Genomic DNA, 17,113 nt, shown 5'->3' with positions numbered 1-17,113 from the left:
ACTCAGTCATTTGAGCATCAGCTCAGGTCATGATCTTGCATTTTGTGAGTTCAAGCCCCTCATTGGGCTCTGCTCTGGCAGTGAAGCCTGCTTGGGATCCTCTCTTTCCCTCTGTCTCTACCACTCCTATGTTTGTGTGCTTTAAATAAATAAATAAATAAATAAATAAATAACTTTAAAAAAAAAAAGAGAGAGGTGCCCAGGAGGCTCAGTTGGTTAAGTGCCCGACTTTGGCTCAGATCATGATCTTGTGGTTATTGAGCTTGAGCCCCACTTCGGGCTCTGTGCTGACAGCTCAGAGCCCAGAGCCTGCTTCAGATTCTGTATCTCCCTCTCTCTCTCTGCCCCTCCCCCACTCGTGCTCTGTGTCTCTCTCTCTGTCAAAAATAAATAAACGCTAAAAAAAAAAAGAGGGGAAACTATCAAAAGAAGAGAAAAAAAGAAATCTATGTGATCATCCCCCATTTTTTTAAAAAAATTATTATTAATAAAGCTGCTATAAAATGCTCTCAATAAACATGCAAGAAACCAGTACCTGGAAGCTTAAGAAGGGAGTGGAAAGGCTCAGGACTAAGGAAAGACACACTCCCAGAAAACTTCATAAATGGAAACAAACTTCTTAGGTACTATGGTACAGTATACCCAATTGAATACATCTGAGCTGGCATTTATCCTGTACATACTGCTAGGAACATAGAGTATTTAGGCTGAGTGTCCTTTCTGATTGGTTGCAGCTTCCAGTTGATTCATGTCTGTTTCTGAGCAGTTATTAATTATTCTGAGCATCACCTCTTCTATAAATGCACCTCATAGTTTCATTTTGGGAGTTACAGATCATTCCCAAGCCCACCCCCCATCTTCAACCCCCCTCTAATGGCATCTCTCATGCTACATCAGACTGTGCTTAAACTACTTTCTCATTGGAGGACCCCTCCAATGCAAAGGACATGCAAAACAAATACCTTCATTACTTCTCTTTTTTCTTGGTGGGCAGTTGGTTTCTTTGGGGGGATGGGGGGGTGACACTAACCTGGTCTCCCCCTGATTGGACCTCTGACCTTTGAATGACAACCCCAGAAAGATTTTAAATGTCCCTTCCTGGTTTTAGTATTTCAACAACCCCTAACTATGAACAGCTGCATTCTGAAGTAGGGTAGTTCTCCCAGCTCCCAGCTCCCAGCACCATAAAAGATTCTTCCAGCATGCCTCCCTTTCTCTGAATAATTCCTTTTTGTTGTCTTGCTTCATTACCTTTCCTAACTGACAAGTTTTTTCTTGGTCCAAGCTTTCATTTCCTCTTTGGAATGTCTTGTTAAACAAGCCTCAGAACCCACCAACTTGTCCCTACTTCTTTCAACAATTCCCACCCCACCCCGTGCCTACCGCCATTGGAATGGCCAGATCTAAACAATTTCAGGGTGTGCTGTCATTTCTGTCACCAATCTCATTGCCTGGATTAAGAGTATAACAAATGAGCCAGGGAAGTGGGGCTGTGCCCATCTGCTACAAATACACAATTTGCAAGATAGATAAGTATCTTTCTCCACCCCCTGTCATTTTTAAAATAAAAGAATTCAAATATTTGGTTTACACTTGAAGTTGGTCCAACACATCTCCTCGAGGGCTTTCTCTCGATCCTGTTTGTACCTTCCCTTGAACCATAATAAAGCTGCAAAAACAGGGTTACAAGCCCACAGCTCTTTCTTCCCTTTTAGGGAAAACTTCCTGGACAGATTGTAAATGAGATGACCCTGTGGAGTGTTTAAGCAGTTAGCCAAGTTAAAGGCGGTAAAGGTCTCCTTGTTAAATTATCCACTTCATTGTCTTTGAACATCTAGAACACAGAGCCCCAAAGCCCATCTGGATCTCAGCTGTGTTCTCTATGTCTTCAACATCCCACGGGCTCTAGCAACTGTAGATATGACCTGAGCCAGTGGTTAGAACCAGAGCAAATTTTGAACTGTGCACTTAGATTTTTTTTTTGGAGGGGGGGAAGGGGGTACTAGTGCATATTTATTATAAAAATTTCAAACATTGCTGAAAAAATCGTACAGAAGTCAGTCATCCATATTCTAACTGCTCAGAAAATTTCCAGTATCTCCTTAAGTATCCTTTGATATGTCTCTTTGCATATCATATTCATTTTTTTATTGCTGCATGACAAATTCCAAAAAAACTTAGCAGCCTAAAACAACACAAGTTTATTTTCAGTTTCTCTGGGTCAGGAGTTTGGGCCAGGTTAACTGGGTCCTCTGCTCAAGGTCCCAAGTAAAGGCAATCAAAGCGTTAGCTGGGGCCGTGGTCCCATGTGATATTCCGGGCTCTCTTTGAAGCCCTTTTAGTTTCTTGTAAAGATTCAGTTCCTTGCAGCTGTAGAACTCATGGAAGCTTCCATCTTTTACAAGGCTAGTAGGAGAATGTCTCTGCTGCTTCAGGTCTCCACCTTGCTCTGTCCCTGACCTCTACACCCAGATTTAAAGAGTTTACCTGATTAGGTCAGGCCCACCCTGATATCTCCCTTTTAATTAACTCAGAGTCAACAGATTAATTACCTTAATTACATATGCAAAATCCTCTTTGCCACATAAAGTAACATAATCACAGGCATGATACACCATTCTATTCATAGATTTCACCCACATTCAAGGGGAGGAAATTATACAAGAGTGAAGGTCATTTAAAATTCTGCCTTCCACGCATGTCTACATGTACAATGAACACATACACTGTGTGTGTTCTGGAGTATGATTTTTAACATTTAATATGCCATAAGTATCTATCCTGCCTAATAAATGTAGATCTGCATTTCTGTGGCTGAATAAATTCTGTTTCGTATTTCAAAACAATCACATATTGGACAGTTAGGCTGTTTCTGATTTTTCTTCTTGCAAATTACACAAGGATGAACATTCAGATATATTTGTCTTTGCACCTATGCAAAGATTATTTGGTGCATATAAATTCCAAGGAAAGGGGTTTACTGAAGGGATAAACTAAACCAATGCTATGACAGTCCCTCTGAAGGTCCCTCAGCAATGCATGATGCTATTTTTCCAGTGAGGATCTGCCTTTGGTGAAGATTCTGTGGGTCCTTTGTACCAATTCTGCTGAGTTATTAGCATCCTTGAAAGAAGTTCTAGAAATCACTAGCTGTCACTGCAGGAAACAGACAAAAAGTAACATAAAGCACTTGTCACTTGTCACCCCCATCGTTATTCTCCCTCAAAAAAGTTATTTTCAACTTGATTAAATAGCTCTCAATGAAATGAGGGCTTTATTTTAATTTCCACACCACTTCTTTAGAAACCGGCAACAAGAAAAGTAGATCACTTTGAAGGTTTATAATTTTCTTTTACCTTTAAAGTGACACTGTGCATTCTGATAGTAGAGTGAGAAGTCAGGTTTCAAATGAAGCCTCTGAGAAAATATAAAACCGTGAATCTTAATAGCTAACAAACAAGAGTTTAATTACACCTGCCTTGGAGATGTCCTACACTTACTAAAGGTTGTCCTTGCTTTTCAACCAAGCAATTCCTAAGGGCTAGCTTTAGTGCTGGGAATGTGACGGTGAACCAGACAGAAACCCAGAAGTGAATCACTCATGTTACGAATGCATAATGAAATTACAAGATGAAAACAGAAAGACCATGACAGATCTAGATAAAGAAACTTTAAAATAACCTTTCAGGAAGCATATGTATTTCCCAACCTGCAGAGCAAGGAAATGGAATTCAGAAATGTCTGTAAATATTAGTCCCTTTCACGGGGGACCTTGAAATCAAAGACAAGCATGTGTAACCAGAAATACTTAACATCCAGCCCAAAGGGAACTCTCATGGCATGAGTTCTTCCTGGCTATTCTTCAGCAGAGAATGGCATGATTTAAAAAAAGCCCCATGGCTTCGGAGGTAGCACCCTCCCACTCTGTTCATGGCTGGCCTGGGAGCACAGCCATTGGCTTACCACCCACTGTCTAAGGCCCAGCCCCAACCTCAGTTCCTTATCTGAGATCTGAAACTCAAAGCATGCTTATCTTGTTCAAGGCTAACCTGGCTCAGGGTATTTGAATTTAAATAAGGAGATTCTGGCATCTATTAATCTAGGGTAGTGGTGTAACAGTGGAATCTTAGCAAGAGCCAGGATTGCTAAACACAGATTGCCCACACGGATTGTGTAGGAAGCAGGACTATGTCCATTTGGGATTTTGCAAATGTTTCATTGCTGTTTCTCTGTATCTCTCTGCCTAATGATGCACTTTCACTGTTCTGAAGGGAGGTGAGCAGTCGTGTTTAAGCTCACAGTGACCTTCCTTCCAGCTTTAGTGCAAAGATGCAGGCTCTCAAGTGGGAACCAACCTCATGTGCCTGTCCAACACCTCCACACCTTGACCTTGACCTACATCTACATCTCCCTCCCCCTGCGGACAATGCCTCCACACCCATGCATGGTCTGGCTCTCCACCTCATCCTCCTGTGCTCTTTGTATTCCCATCTTTTATTCCATCTCCTATTCTCTGTTCCTGCTTCCTGTCCACTTGTTCCTCCTCTGTAGGCACAACAATCTCTCCTAATGTGAAAATCACCCAAACAATCCTCCCTGTGTTGCATTACCTTCTAGCCACTGCCCTATCTTCACAACCTAGATCACTCTGAGGGGAGAAACCTGTGCTCCCCGTGCTCCCCTCCTCTGGCTCAGTCCTCACTCTCCTCCACCAGCAGTGCAGACACCAATAACTTGTCCAATCCCGAGTGTCACTTGTGCACGGAAAAATGTCTCTAGGATTTCACTTCCTGGGTTTCTCATGAGCACCCGAGTTCATCACGTCCAAAATTGAACTTGTCACCCACCCAGTACACACACCCCAACACAAACCATCTTCTCTTCCTCCTTCATTCAGTCTTGGTAAATGGAGCCAGCATACTCCCTGGAAACACGAAAGTCTTCCTTCCTTCATCCATCTCCCTCACCACCACAAGCCTGTCGGCAGTACCCGCCCATGGCTCCCTGCCCTCCCAAAGGATGGAGGCCACCTCAGCTCTGTCACCCATCCTGCCACCCCACCCACCTTCCACAAAGACAGATCTGCAAATTTAACTTGCCCAAGAATAGAGCTCAATTATTTGATTTGTGATAAAAGGATCTCACAGTCTCATCCTCCCCTATGGCATAGCTCATGGTTTAAGAGCATGGGCCCCAGAGCTCTACAGCTAACCAGCTGTGTGACCTCAGGTAAGATTCTTAACCTCTCTGTGTTCCAGTTTTCTCCCATGCACACTGGAGTTAATAGTACCTTTCTAATAGGGTATGGGATCATCAGATGTACCAATGAACATAAAAGTTTGACAACAGTGCCTGGCACACAGTGAGTGCTATGCTATTTGTCAGTTTTGTGACTTCCTGCCCATGCTTGCCTCCCACCCCTCCTTCCCCCATGCACACAGAGATGGGAGCATGGCGCCCTCATGCCACAACAGTGTGCAGTCCCCCAGACATGCCGTGTGGGCTATTTCATGCCTCCACAATTTTGTTCTTTCATCTCTTGACTTTCTAAACTCCCACATTTTTCAGGACTTAGCTCAAATATCACTCCTGCTGTGAAGCTTTTCTTCACACCCTGAGAGTTGCCCCACTGAGACCTCAGTGCATCCCAAACCAATTTCCACTGTAGCTAAAACCACTGCTACTAATTATTTTTAAAAGTCTGAGACTTAACTATTTTGGGGCACTTATTGCATTCCAGGCCCTGTTCTAAGTGCTTTATATGCATTATCTTGTTTAAGCCTCACAGAAAATTGGTTTACCTGTTCGTCACTCCTCCTGGATCATGAGGGTCTTTATGGGCCAGAACCTATGTGTTGGTCATTGACACATCCCCAGCACCTAGTCTGGTACATAAAGGGCACATCGTTAAATTAATAACTCTGACTTGAGCCAACCAAAGATGAGCCGAACTCAGAGATGGGAACATGTCCGAATCCTGACATTGAAGGACATTTAGGCAAAGGATAACTGTAGTTGGATTTGAAATTCAACAGTGCTATAAACAAAGACTGCAAGAACTACCTCACCCCACCGTTAAATTGTTATTACTATATGAATATTTTCTATAGCACAGACGGGTTAACGTGCTCTCATTTTTTTCTATACAGTCATATAATTTCAGGTCTTTCCAAGGACATAATAATATAATTCGTGATACCATTTTATTCCATGCTTTTGTCTTAAGGGTCACATGCGAAGTTCTGAAAAGTTTTGCATGACCCTCAGCTCGTAGACTGACCACCTTTGATAAAGGGTAAAGAGATACTTGTTCTGACATCTTTTTATTCTTGTTGGACACCAAATGGAAATTTACCACAAATGTGAGACAATTATAATCAGGAGTTAATGTTATAGTTTCTATGGCAATGGCCTAAGCCCATAAACACAAGCATTTTATTGCTTAATTGTTACAGGAAATATGCTTTTTATAAATCTAATATGCATAAATATAAATATAAAAGAAATTCAAACATATATGTATTTCTATTTCAATTAACTTTTCTTTTCTACCCGTTTGGCACATAGTGCTTTCTGTTTCATTAAAATAGAGAGTGGTTAAAAGATCAAAACTGTTTAGGGTGCCTGGATGGCTCAGGCTATTAAGTACTAGACTCTTGATTTCAGCTCAGGTTATGATCTTATGGTTCATGAGATCGAGCCCTGTGTCAGGCTCTGTGCTATCAACACAGAGCCTGCTTTGGATTCTGTGTGCGTCTCTCTCTCTGTCCCTCCCCCATGCATGCATGCTCTCTTTCTCCCTCTCTCTCTCTCTTTCTCTCTCTCTCTCTCAAAAATAAACTTAAAAAAAAAAACCTGTTTAATGCTCTGGGTGGCCTTGAAACTGATATTAGAGGGAAAGAGCCATGTTCAGATACCTGGTGCCCTCCCATGGTGCCAATGGGAATGCATCTTCCCAGCAAACTCAAGGCCAGAATATCTCTCAGAGTCTTCAATTTGGTTTAAGACATTCCAGCAATTTGTATATAGCATATTTGCAGGAGTTTCAGTCAACTTCTTATTGAATGGGATGGGAAGTTTAATCTCACCAGAGTGGTGTTTTCTCAGGAACTACCACTGCTGGAATGAAGCCTGGATGACAAGGTCTGATCTTCCTGTTGGATTTGGAGGTTGGCAAGCCGTGGACAGCACCCCCCAGGAAAACAGTGATGGTAAAACTGCATCTTCCCTCAGGGAACTTGTTTCACTGCCATCTTTATTTTGCTGTTAGGATTGCTTTTGATGTGTGGGAAACACTCCCTTTGGGAACCAACATCAAAAGTGTGCTTCCTGGGCACATGTACAGTATTAGCTGCCTGTCAATCAGGTTTAATTTCCTTTCAATGGCCAGCTTTCCCCTGATTATTCCATAACTGGTAAAAAAATTTTTTTTAAAAAGCACAAAACTTAACATATATAATTCATCTACTCTTGCTTTGATAAGCAGTTTTGAAGACAAGAGAAAAAAATATATCTGTGTAAGCATTTTTGCTAGGCTCTAAAATATATCTCAGCCCTCTGTGATATACAGTTATAAGATATAAGGCAGTAGAGAAAATAAGGAACTCAAAAAATAGTTACAGATCATCCTTTAAATTGTTGTTTTCCCAGAACCTGATTTCTTTTTATGTTGTTTGATTTCTTCCAAAACTTAAGTATGTATTTGTCATCTAACTTACAGGCTATGCTAAGCAATGAGCGGCAGCTGTGACCTCCCCCAGACTTTTATAAAATCACATCATAAGCCTCCATTTCTCTTTAATATGATGATAAACATCAGTGGCCTGGGGACATTATGTTTACTTCCTCAGGTGTTGATATGAGATATTGACGTATGTATATATACATATATATCCATAAACATTCATTACTTATTCATAAGAGTCTTTTATGCTTTATTTATGCTGGATTTTGAGGAAGAATGTTCAACACTTTCTGGTGTTCTGGATTATATATCATGAGGAGACATCAGAGATGACTAATGGCAGTTAATTTCTTATTAACTAGAGTTCGCTGGTTAAAATAAGGAACTTTATCAAAGTATTCATATACCTACTAACTTCCTGAATGCATGTTGGGCATTGATCAACATGTGTGGTTAATGTCCAAATTTCCCTATTTAACACTTGACATATGTCTATAATGTCCAAAACCAAAAACCAAGAATCAAAACAAATAACAACACAACCACTAGGGACACATTACCCTTTCCAACATTTCAAACACCAGTTGGTTGTAAAAGGATCAATCCTATGTAGGCAAACAGCTCGGTACAAACACACTTGAGTATGTGTTGTAGGTGGAAGAACAGACACAGAAATAGTGATGCCCTGTATGCTTCTCATGGCTTCAAATTTTTTTTTTGAGGAGGTATTTCCAACAAAGCCATCTTGATTACACATGTTGGTCATTTGCCCTCTCTGACCATGGGAAGCATTTGGGCTAATTCAGCAATGAAGTTGGGAACACTTGCCTCTACAGAGCCTGTATCTGCGTCTGGACAGAATTGAAGATGACAAACTCATACTTCCCTTCCTCTGTGTGATGCAGGGATGTATCGGTGTGGTCCAGCCTCTGTTCAAGCCATTAAGCATGGTCATATTTGCTTCCAGTTTGATGCACCCTTTGTTTTTGCAGAGGTAAGTGAAAAACTGTAGAAAAGTACTTTCTTCCCCAACCTGTTAACACTTGAAAAATAATACACCAGGTTGTTACTTCTAAATTTCTCAGGTACATGGCATGTGTTTCATGTCTACAAAGTTAACTAGACATCATTCCAACCTCTAGGCTCTTAAATCAAAATGCAGTTGTTACTTAACGTTTTTCTTTCTTTGATATTCTAAGATTTTCTCCTTGAAAAGCAATTGCATTACTAACCTTACCTTAGTTTTTCATGCCCATGAAATAGGTATCAACTGCTCCTAAGAAATTAAGTGGCTAAGTGAATCTTTCAGCTAAAGATTGGTAGAGACAGTCCATGAATTGAAATTTCAGAGCATACTGCTTCACTCCCAGACTAACCTAGCTTTTCATGTAAAAACAAAATCAAATGCACGCCAGACATGGTCTTAGTCTGGGAACTGCAACCCATTTTCTGCCACTCCAGGCCATCCTCCGTCCACAGGGAGGGAGAGCCAAGTTGCTGTAATATGGAGGGGAGGGAAAGGCAGCCTGGAGGCAGCACACTTAATGGGTTGATGGGGACACTTTGGTGAAGGGTCTGAAATTCTGGAAGATGTGGATGGGGACTAGAAGCAGATGAGGTGGTTGGAGATTACTCCAAGGAGATCTCTAAAATTCAAATTAAATATAAGAGGTGTTGGTAAAGGAGAAGGCTGGGAGGCTGCTGAGGGCAGGGAGTAGAGAGCAGAGAAACATGTGACAGGCTGAGAGGCAGGATTTGCCCAGAGTATAGTTTCACCAATAAACTCAGTGGAGTAATGTCTGTTGTATACTGAGTTCTTACTATGTAATCACTTTGCCTACCATTTGAGGCTCTTAGTCACCCTTTAAAGTTGGTATTATGGGAGCGCCTAGGTGGCTCAGTAGGTTAAGCATCCAATTCTTCATCTCCACTCAGGTCGTGATCTCACAGTTTGTAGTTCAAGCCTCTTATCGGGCTGTGTACTTACAGTGCAGAACCTGCTGGGGATTCTCCCTCTCCCTCTCTCTCTGCCCCTTCCCCACTTACTCTCTCTCAAAATAAATAAATAAACATTTAAGTAAAATAAAATAAAATCAGTAGTATGATTCTTCCCATTTTACAGAAAAGAAAATTGAGGCAGAGTGGTTAAGTAACCTTTCTACATTCATTGAACTAATGAATAATAATGCTAAGATCTAAAGCCAGGCAGGTACTTGTGCTCATGCCAGTAACCATCACACTCTATTACTACTCAGGAATGAATAAATACCTGTTATAAATATGTGGCAGGCACTGTCCTGTGGGGAATTCAGAAGCCTCTTCCCTTAAGAATATAGATTCTTGATGGGAGGTGACACTACACAAGGCACATCAAAAGTTAAATAACAGTAATATGAGAGACTGTGGAACTAATTGTCAGATAAGCAATGTGGGTGATAAATGATCTATATTTAATACATGCAGATTTGTTAGTTGAGAAATATGGGTCAGGAACTGAGTAGGACAGTAAAGGCCATAAGACATTGTCCAGGGAGGGAGGGTGATATGAAGGCAGACAATAATGACACCTGTGTGATAGCCACAGTGGATGAGCAGAGCATTGTGGGAACACACGGAGGCCAAGGGGGTAAGAAAGATGCCGGAGGAAGGAAAGAATTTTAGGCAGAGGGGACAAATTGAGCATCAGGATGGTGTGTATGGGAAATTACAAGCTGTGCAGACTCACAAAAAGTGATGCATCAGGAGTGTCAAAGATGAAGGCAGAAGGAACTGGAAGTGGGGACTTTCTATCCTCAGAAATGGTTACTCCCCTCCACCACAGGGGAGAGACATAAGCCCGAAGGATCCTGGAGCCTGAAGGTGGTGCCCTGGAGGGGTGGGGGAAGGGGAGCTAGGAGGCTGTGCTTTCTCCATTCCCACCTGAGAAGGCAGGGGCCTGAACCCCTCAAATGACAACAGCAGAGCAGGGAAAGTGGAGGCAGCATCCAGAAATGTTTAGGAAGTAAACATTTAGGAAGTAAACATTAGGAAGTGTGAATATTTAGACAACAAGATCGGGCATTTGAAATACGCAAAGGGAACAGTATTTCTTCCACGGAAACTACCATTGCAGTTGCTAGAAGCCTGGGGGAAACAGGCAGACCATATTTAGAATTTCATCCCCTCGATTTCACTTTGGGATTTGAAGATTTCTCCCAACCTCCCCAGCTGCCAACTGATAATTTACAATGCTGGGAGAACCTCTTAATGGGAAATCACTCTAAAATTCACAAAGACTTGTTTTCATATTTTTATTGTGCTTTATTGCTGCAAAGAAGGAGACCTCTCTCCAAGAGTGCATTGCCTAATAGCTGTTAATGCAAACGCTTTTTGCTATTATTAAATATAGATCGGGGTGTTATGCGTGTCATCGGGATTCACAGATCATAATTACTCTTCTCTCAGCCACTGCAGACTTGTCTGACAGAGCATACAATTTGTTGCTTTGGCACGGGCTGAGCCCCAGGGCTGAGCCATTTATAAGAGACACTCAAGCTGTTCAAAGTGTGTGAGGAATATTTTCTCAAGGGTACCCAGAGTAGGACCGCATGGGGGGCATCGTATTTAACTTTAATGAGAGTGTCCGTGACTCAGGTTCATTCTACATCCTTCCTTCCCTTTTCCATCCGCTGGCTGCGGAAGCCTGCCTGTTGACACCCCAGGCGGTCGGCCGAGTTTGCCTTTTCTTGCCTCTCGCTTCGCTGGCTTTCTTGGTCATTTCTTACTCACTTCCGGGCTGGATTAAACATCATGTTCGCTGACGTGTTTTGATCTTCTCAGAGCCATGGTCTCCTTCAGTGAAAGCAGAATCCAAAATAAGAAGTGAAGGGGAGCAGAGGATACAGGCTTCCAGTTTTAGAACAAACCACAGGGATGAAAGGCACAGCACAGGGAATGTAGTCAATGATGTTGTAATAGCACTGTGTGGGACAGATGGGAGCTACACTTGTGAGCGCAGCATAGCGTATAGAGAAGTTGAATCACTGTGTTGTACACCTGAAACTTATGTAATATCGTGTGTCAACTGTACTCAAATTGAAAAAAATAAAAAAAGAGGCATGTGCATGGGAAGCATTCCACCTCTGCCCCTTTCCCTCTCCTCCTCCATTGTAGAAATGTATTCTTCATGTGTCTGGATTTCTTCCAGGGCTTGATGCCATGCCCACTTCTCTGCCCTCCTCCCTTCTCATGCTCTGAGAAGGCCTCCGTTTTAGAAGCCCATCTGCCTTTTCTCTCCCTCACTCGTGGTGGCCTACAGCTTCTAAAGGGAGAGAGCAGAGCAGTCCTAAGTCCAGAGTCCCCTCCTGAGTTCCCATGTTCACTGAATGCTTGGGAGTTGCTGCTTCGCTTCTATCTTAGCTTCTTACTGTCTCTGTCCTCCCCTTCACACCATTCCATCCCAAACTTGCACATGCATGCACATTCCTGCACGTGCACACTCCCCCTTCCCTCCCTGGCACTGAGCTGATGTTTGCAGCAATGACAGCTGGTCCCCCGGGGCCAGGATAACTGCTCCATTGCTCAGAAGCTACGTAGCATCTTCCCTTGCTCTTGGTCAGCAGTTCTCAACTCAAGGTTATTTCACTACCACTTGTTAGTCCATTCTTAGGGCTCCTATTTGGATCTAAAATAATTTCTCTATTTATTCAACTGCCATATATGATTTGGGAATCAGATTGGCTTCTCTTCTTAATCTTCCTCATGCATCTTGCTGGAAATACCTTCCAAAAACACCATGTGTCCACCCAGGTCTGTGATTCCCCATTGTAACCCTTTGGGCTCTGTACAACACTGAGCTCTATGAACTTGACCCCTAGCCCACCTCCCTTCTGCTTTCTTACCCCTCTCCTGTCTATTCTCCATAAATCAGCCAGAATTGTCCTTTAAAATTGTAAATAAAACACATCACTCCCTTGCCCCCAACCTTCTAATGGATTTCCACCACTGTTATAATAAAATTTTGCATAATAAGTCTTTATAAGATTCTGTGTGATCTGGCCGCTGGCTTTCCTGCCACCCCTATCCCTTCCTCATTTCCTTCCAGCCATCTTGACCTTGCTCTTCTGGCAACATGCAAACATACTCTTGTTTCTGAGTCTTTATATATACCGTTCCTTTTGCTAGGAAAGCCCTCCCCAGCCTCCACCACACTTTGCATGCCTGACCCCTTGCTGTATCCAGGTCTCTGCACAGGTCACCTTCTCAAAAAGGCCTTCACTCCCCCCACCGCAACCCCACCTAAAATCTCACTTCCTGCCCTTTTATCCTTCTATCCTGCCTTAGTATTATTCCTTCTCTCCCTTCTAGAATATAAGCTCCACAAACGTATCCTCATCACTGAAAGCAAGTTCTAGCACATTGTAGTCATGAATAAATACTTGGTGAATGAATGATGGATGGATGGATGGATGGATGGTTGGGTCAGTGAACCAAGCCAGCAAGCTAACAAAATCTGATGCAGAGTACACTGCTGAGAACAGTCTCAGAGTGATAGGATCCAGATGGTGCCCTCAGGTGCTGGCAAGTCCTGGTGGGAGATGAGGCCCAGGGATGGGGCAGCAGGGAGCACACACAGGTGCCTGAACATGTAGCCGACCCCTACAGGCTGAAGGAATGGCAAGCACAGGGTAGACGGATGACAATTGTGCCAGAAAGGCTCTCCAACCAAGCAGGTACCCAGTGCCTCCATATGCCCCTAGAGGAGCATCACTTTCTCTGCACAGCCTATTTTGTAGTTATCTCTACTTGGAAGTGAGTGAACAAAGCAAATTTTCCTGGACCCTAAGAAGAGTTTCCATCCTTATTGGTAAAAATTGTAGCTTCTGCCAGCAGTAGACATATGCTCACATTCCACGGGCACAAGCAGAAGTTTGTAGAGAGGGGACCCTTAGCCAGCTGCCCCAGCCCACCTTTGCTGAGTCCCTGGGGCTCAGCACCTCAGCAGAGGCTGACTAGGAAGTGCCTGTGTGACAAGGAGGCAAAGGTGTGGTGTGCTGAAACCAGCACTGGGTTTCACGGTGGGATGCCCACATTCTGCATAACCACATCCCTTCGCATGTAGGGATAGGACTAGAAGGCCACTAAGACTCCTTTCCATTCAAAAGAAATTACCCTTAAACATAGGACTTTCTCTAGCAGTACTAATCTACCTTTCAGCCCTGCAAGAATGGGAATTTTAAACCCAAGCTCAGAGATATTGAGTAATTTGCCTAAAGTCATACAGTGTAGGTCCAATATTCTTTCCAGCATCACCTGTATTTATAACAGTCTACCACAGACATGCAATTGGCCTTGGATGGGGGCCTATCACTGGTACTTTTTTTTAAGTTTATTTATTTATTTTGAGAGAGAGAGAGAGAGAAGGGGAGGAGCAGAGAGAGAGGGAGAGAGAGAAAATTCCAAGCAGGCTCTGCCCTGTCTGCTTGGAGCTATACTTGGAGCTCATGAACTGTGAGATCACGACCTGAGCCAAAACCAAAAGCTGGATGGTCAACTAACTGAGCCACTCAGGTGCCCCTAGGTTATCACCGGTACTCTCTTAAGCACTCGGGGGCTCATATGCAGCCGAAATGGAGGACCATTACACTAGTGGCTGAAACCAAAAAGAAAGCTTGCTAATGTCGATTGGAAAGAATACTTTCCCTCCACACTCCCCCGACATACATATGCAATAGCCATTTCATATGTGGGTTTCTCCTCTCCTCTCTCCACAAGGGACAGTACTGCTGGGCTGGCCTGAGATTTTAGCCCACATAAATTTCCTAAGCTCTATACTCCAGAGGAAACAATGAGTTAGCCACTTTCATATTTAGCCTTGTCTCACTGGAAAACTAAACTGTTGTAAGGGCTGTTATTAAGAGGATATTTATTAACATTGTTGCTATAATTAGCAAGTGGAGGAGGGAGCTGTTTGGGCTTGTATGGTCTCCTCCAGAGGGAAAGCCAAAATTCTCCAGAAGCTCATTTAGTTTCCTTAACTTCCCCCCCTCCCCAAAATGATAAATATTCCTTAGGTGTCTGCTCTGTCATTGCCTATTTCTGATTTCATATTTTGGCCTTTCACATTCTATGGCTGGTGCTGTGAAGCCATGGTTATTCTGCTAAAGAACAAGGCCACCATTTATCACCCCTCAGACATCTGAGGCCCATGGAACCACCTGAACCCCAGGCATGAAACCATCTCACCATCTCATGGCAGCACTTGTGGTCTGGCAGGAGCATGTGGAAAAGGCAATGCACGATGAAGGTCAGGGAATGGGCGAGCCCAGGTTGAAGGTTAGGGAACAGGCTGTGGGCCAGCCCAGGATTTTCATTCTCTAGCAGGAACCAACTATGTGACTACACACACTTTGCTGACAGCTTCTTGACCCACTTAGCAGCCTCATCTGTAAAATAGGGATAATAATATATATTATTATCAGATGTCTATGGTTGTGAGGTTTCAATTACATAATTTGTAAGTGTCCCTGAAACCTCATGGTTATTCAATAAATGATGGCTACTTGTTTTCTCCTTAGTAGAGGTCAGATTTCATGTAAATTCAGAGCATTTTGTGAGAAAGCAGCAAAAAGTTGTTCTTCTTAACCTCAATTTGGAAAGTTAGGGTTCTATCATCAAGTTCCACATTACCTAATAAGAACCATTATATTTTTACTCAATTTTAAAGTTTATATGCCATGCTCACATAGATCCTATCTCACTAAAACGTTCTTATGAAATTGGCAGAACAAGTATAATTATTTTCATTTTATAGAAGCAGGAATGTAAGTTTCTAAAAGTACGCATTCCAGATCAGAACCCAAGGTTCTTGCAGCTGATCCAGTGTGTCTCTCAAATACCCTCAGATATCCTGGCAGTGGCCAATCTCTCTATCTGTCACAACCTTCCTCTCTCCATTCTGTTTTTTTCTTCTTCTTCTTCTTCTTCTTCTTCTTCTTCTTCTTTGCTTTATTCTCTTTAGCTTTCTTGGGGTATGATTAATGTAAAAGATTGCACACACTTCACATATGCATCTTGATGAGTTCAGACATACCCATACACATGTGACACCCTTCCCACAATGAAGGAACTACACATGGCCATTCCCTCCCAAAATTTCCTTGTGTTCTTTTGTGAGTTTTGGTTGTTTGGCTATGAACACTTAACATGAGATCCTTTCGCTTGCTAATTCCTATGCATCTTCCAGCTTTCAACTTGGCTGTTACTTCCTAACCACGCCCACCCTGGCCCACCGCACTGCCCCAGGTGCTCCCATGGTATCTTAGACATTCCCCCACAAGGTACTTATTGTACCATATTGCTGGGGTGCTCAGGTCTGGTTGTCCAAGACAATATTTCAGAACTTCTTTTAAAAATAATAGATGTAGGATCACCTGGGTGGCTCAGTCAGTTGAGATTCTGGCTCTTGATTTTGACTCAGGTCATGATCCCAGGGCTGTGGGAGCATGGAGCCTGCTTAGTATTCTCTCTCGCTCTCTCTCTCTCTCTTTCCACCTCCTCCTCCCCCTCCTCTGCTTGCTCTCTCTTTCCCTAAAATAAAATTTAAAAAATTAAATATAAAAAAATAATAGATCTAGGGTCCCACCCAAGACCTCCTTGATTGGGCATCTATTTTTTTAAAAGTTCCCCAGGTGATTCTAATGCACAGAATCTCCTTTATTAGAAAGTAAATCCTACAAGGGCAGTCAGTTACCAAATGTATTTTGTCCATGTTTAAGACTATAGCACTACAGTATTTGGGCAGTACTACTTATATATTAACTTATGATATTATTATTATTATTATTTATTGACTGTTTGATCCACTCCAGGCCCTATGATAAGTAATTTACAGACATCTTTTTAGTTAATTCTGGCAACCACCCTGAGGAAGGTGCTATTATCGCCCTATTTGAAAGAGTAGGAATCTGCAGCTCAGAAAGCATTTTGTGAACACATCAGGGACTGTTTTCAGCTGGAGCTCCTGACAGCGCACCATAGTTGGTATTTCCTACCCACTCCCATGCTAGTAAATGGGATCCCAAGAAAGTGGTTGTAAAGAATATAAAAAGAGACGCTGTGGGAATCAGCCTTCAGGCACAGCTTTAGACATTGTTTCTGAAAGGTAGAGTATAAGGCAGAATGTCAGAAGAGTTTGGGGGTCAGCCAGCATGGCCCCAAGATGCTGTTTCCAAACACCACAAATAACATGGTTTAGTTGCTGAACCACTAGAAAATTACCTGAATTTTTCCTGATGGCCTAATATCATTTTTCAATTAAAATGCTTTTGGCTGCAAGTAACAGAATTAAAATGACTTAAACAAGAGGAATTTAACTATAATTTTTTCTCAGTCCTAAAGGAAGCAGTCCCAAGGTTGGCTCAGATATTTAACAGCACTGCTAAGCCCTCA

At 42.6% G+C, this 17,113-nt stretch overlaps 1 protein-coding gene across 3 annotated transcripts in view; it reads left to right on the top strand.

The window, feature by feature from the left end:
• Positions 1–17,113, top strand: part of F13A1 (coagulation factor XIII A chain) — a 165,805-nt gene that overhangs the window by 110,727 nt on the left and 37,965 nt on the right. For all 3 annotated transcript variants that reach the window (XM_047102950.1, XM_047102948.1, XM_047102949.1), the window contains 2 exons: positions 7,108–7,211; positions 8,590–8,678. In XM_047102950.1, coding sequence (XP_046958906.1) covers positions 7,108–7,211; positions 8,590–8,678 — 193 coding nt within the window. The remainder of the gene's footprint in view (positions 1–7,107; positions 7,212–8,589; positions 8,679–17,113) is intronic.

Source organism: Lynx rufus, unplaced genomic scaffold (genome assembly GCF_022079265.1).
Source record: "Lynx rufus isolate CCGP_SWC_20201006 ecotype Redwood Valley unplaced genomic scaffold, mLynRuf1.p SCAF_6, whole genome shotgun sequence".
Taxonomy (NCBI): Eukaryota; Metazoa; Chordata; class Mammalia; order Carnivora; family Felidae; genus Lynx; species Lynx rufus.
This window is presented reverse-complemented; position numbering and strand designations above follow the sequence as displayed.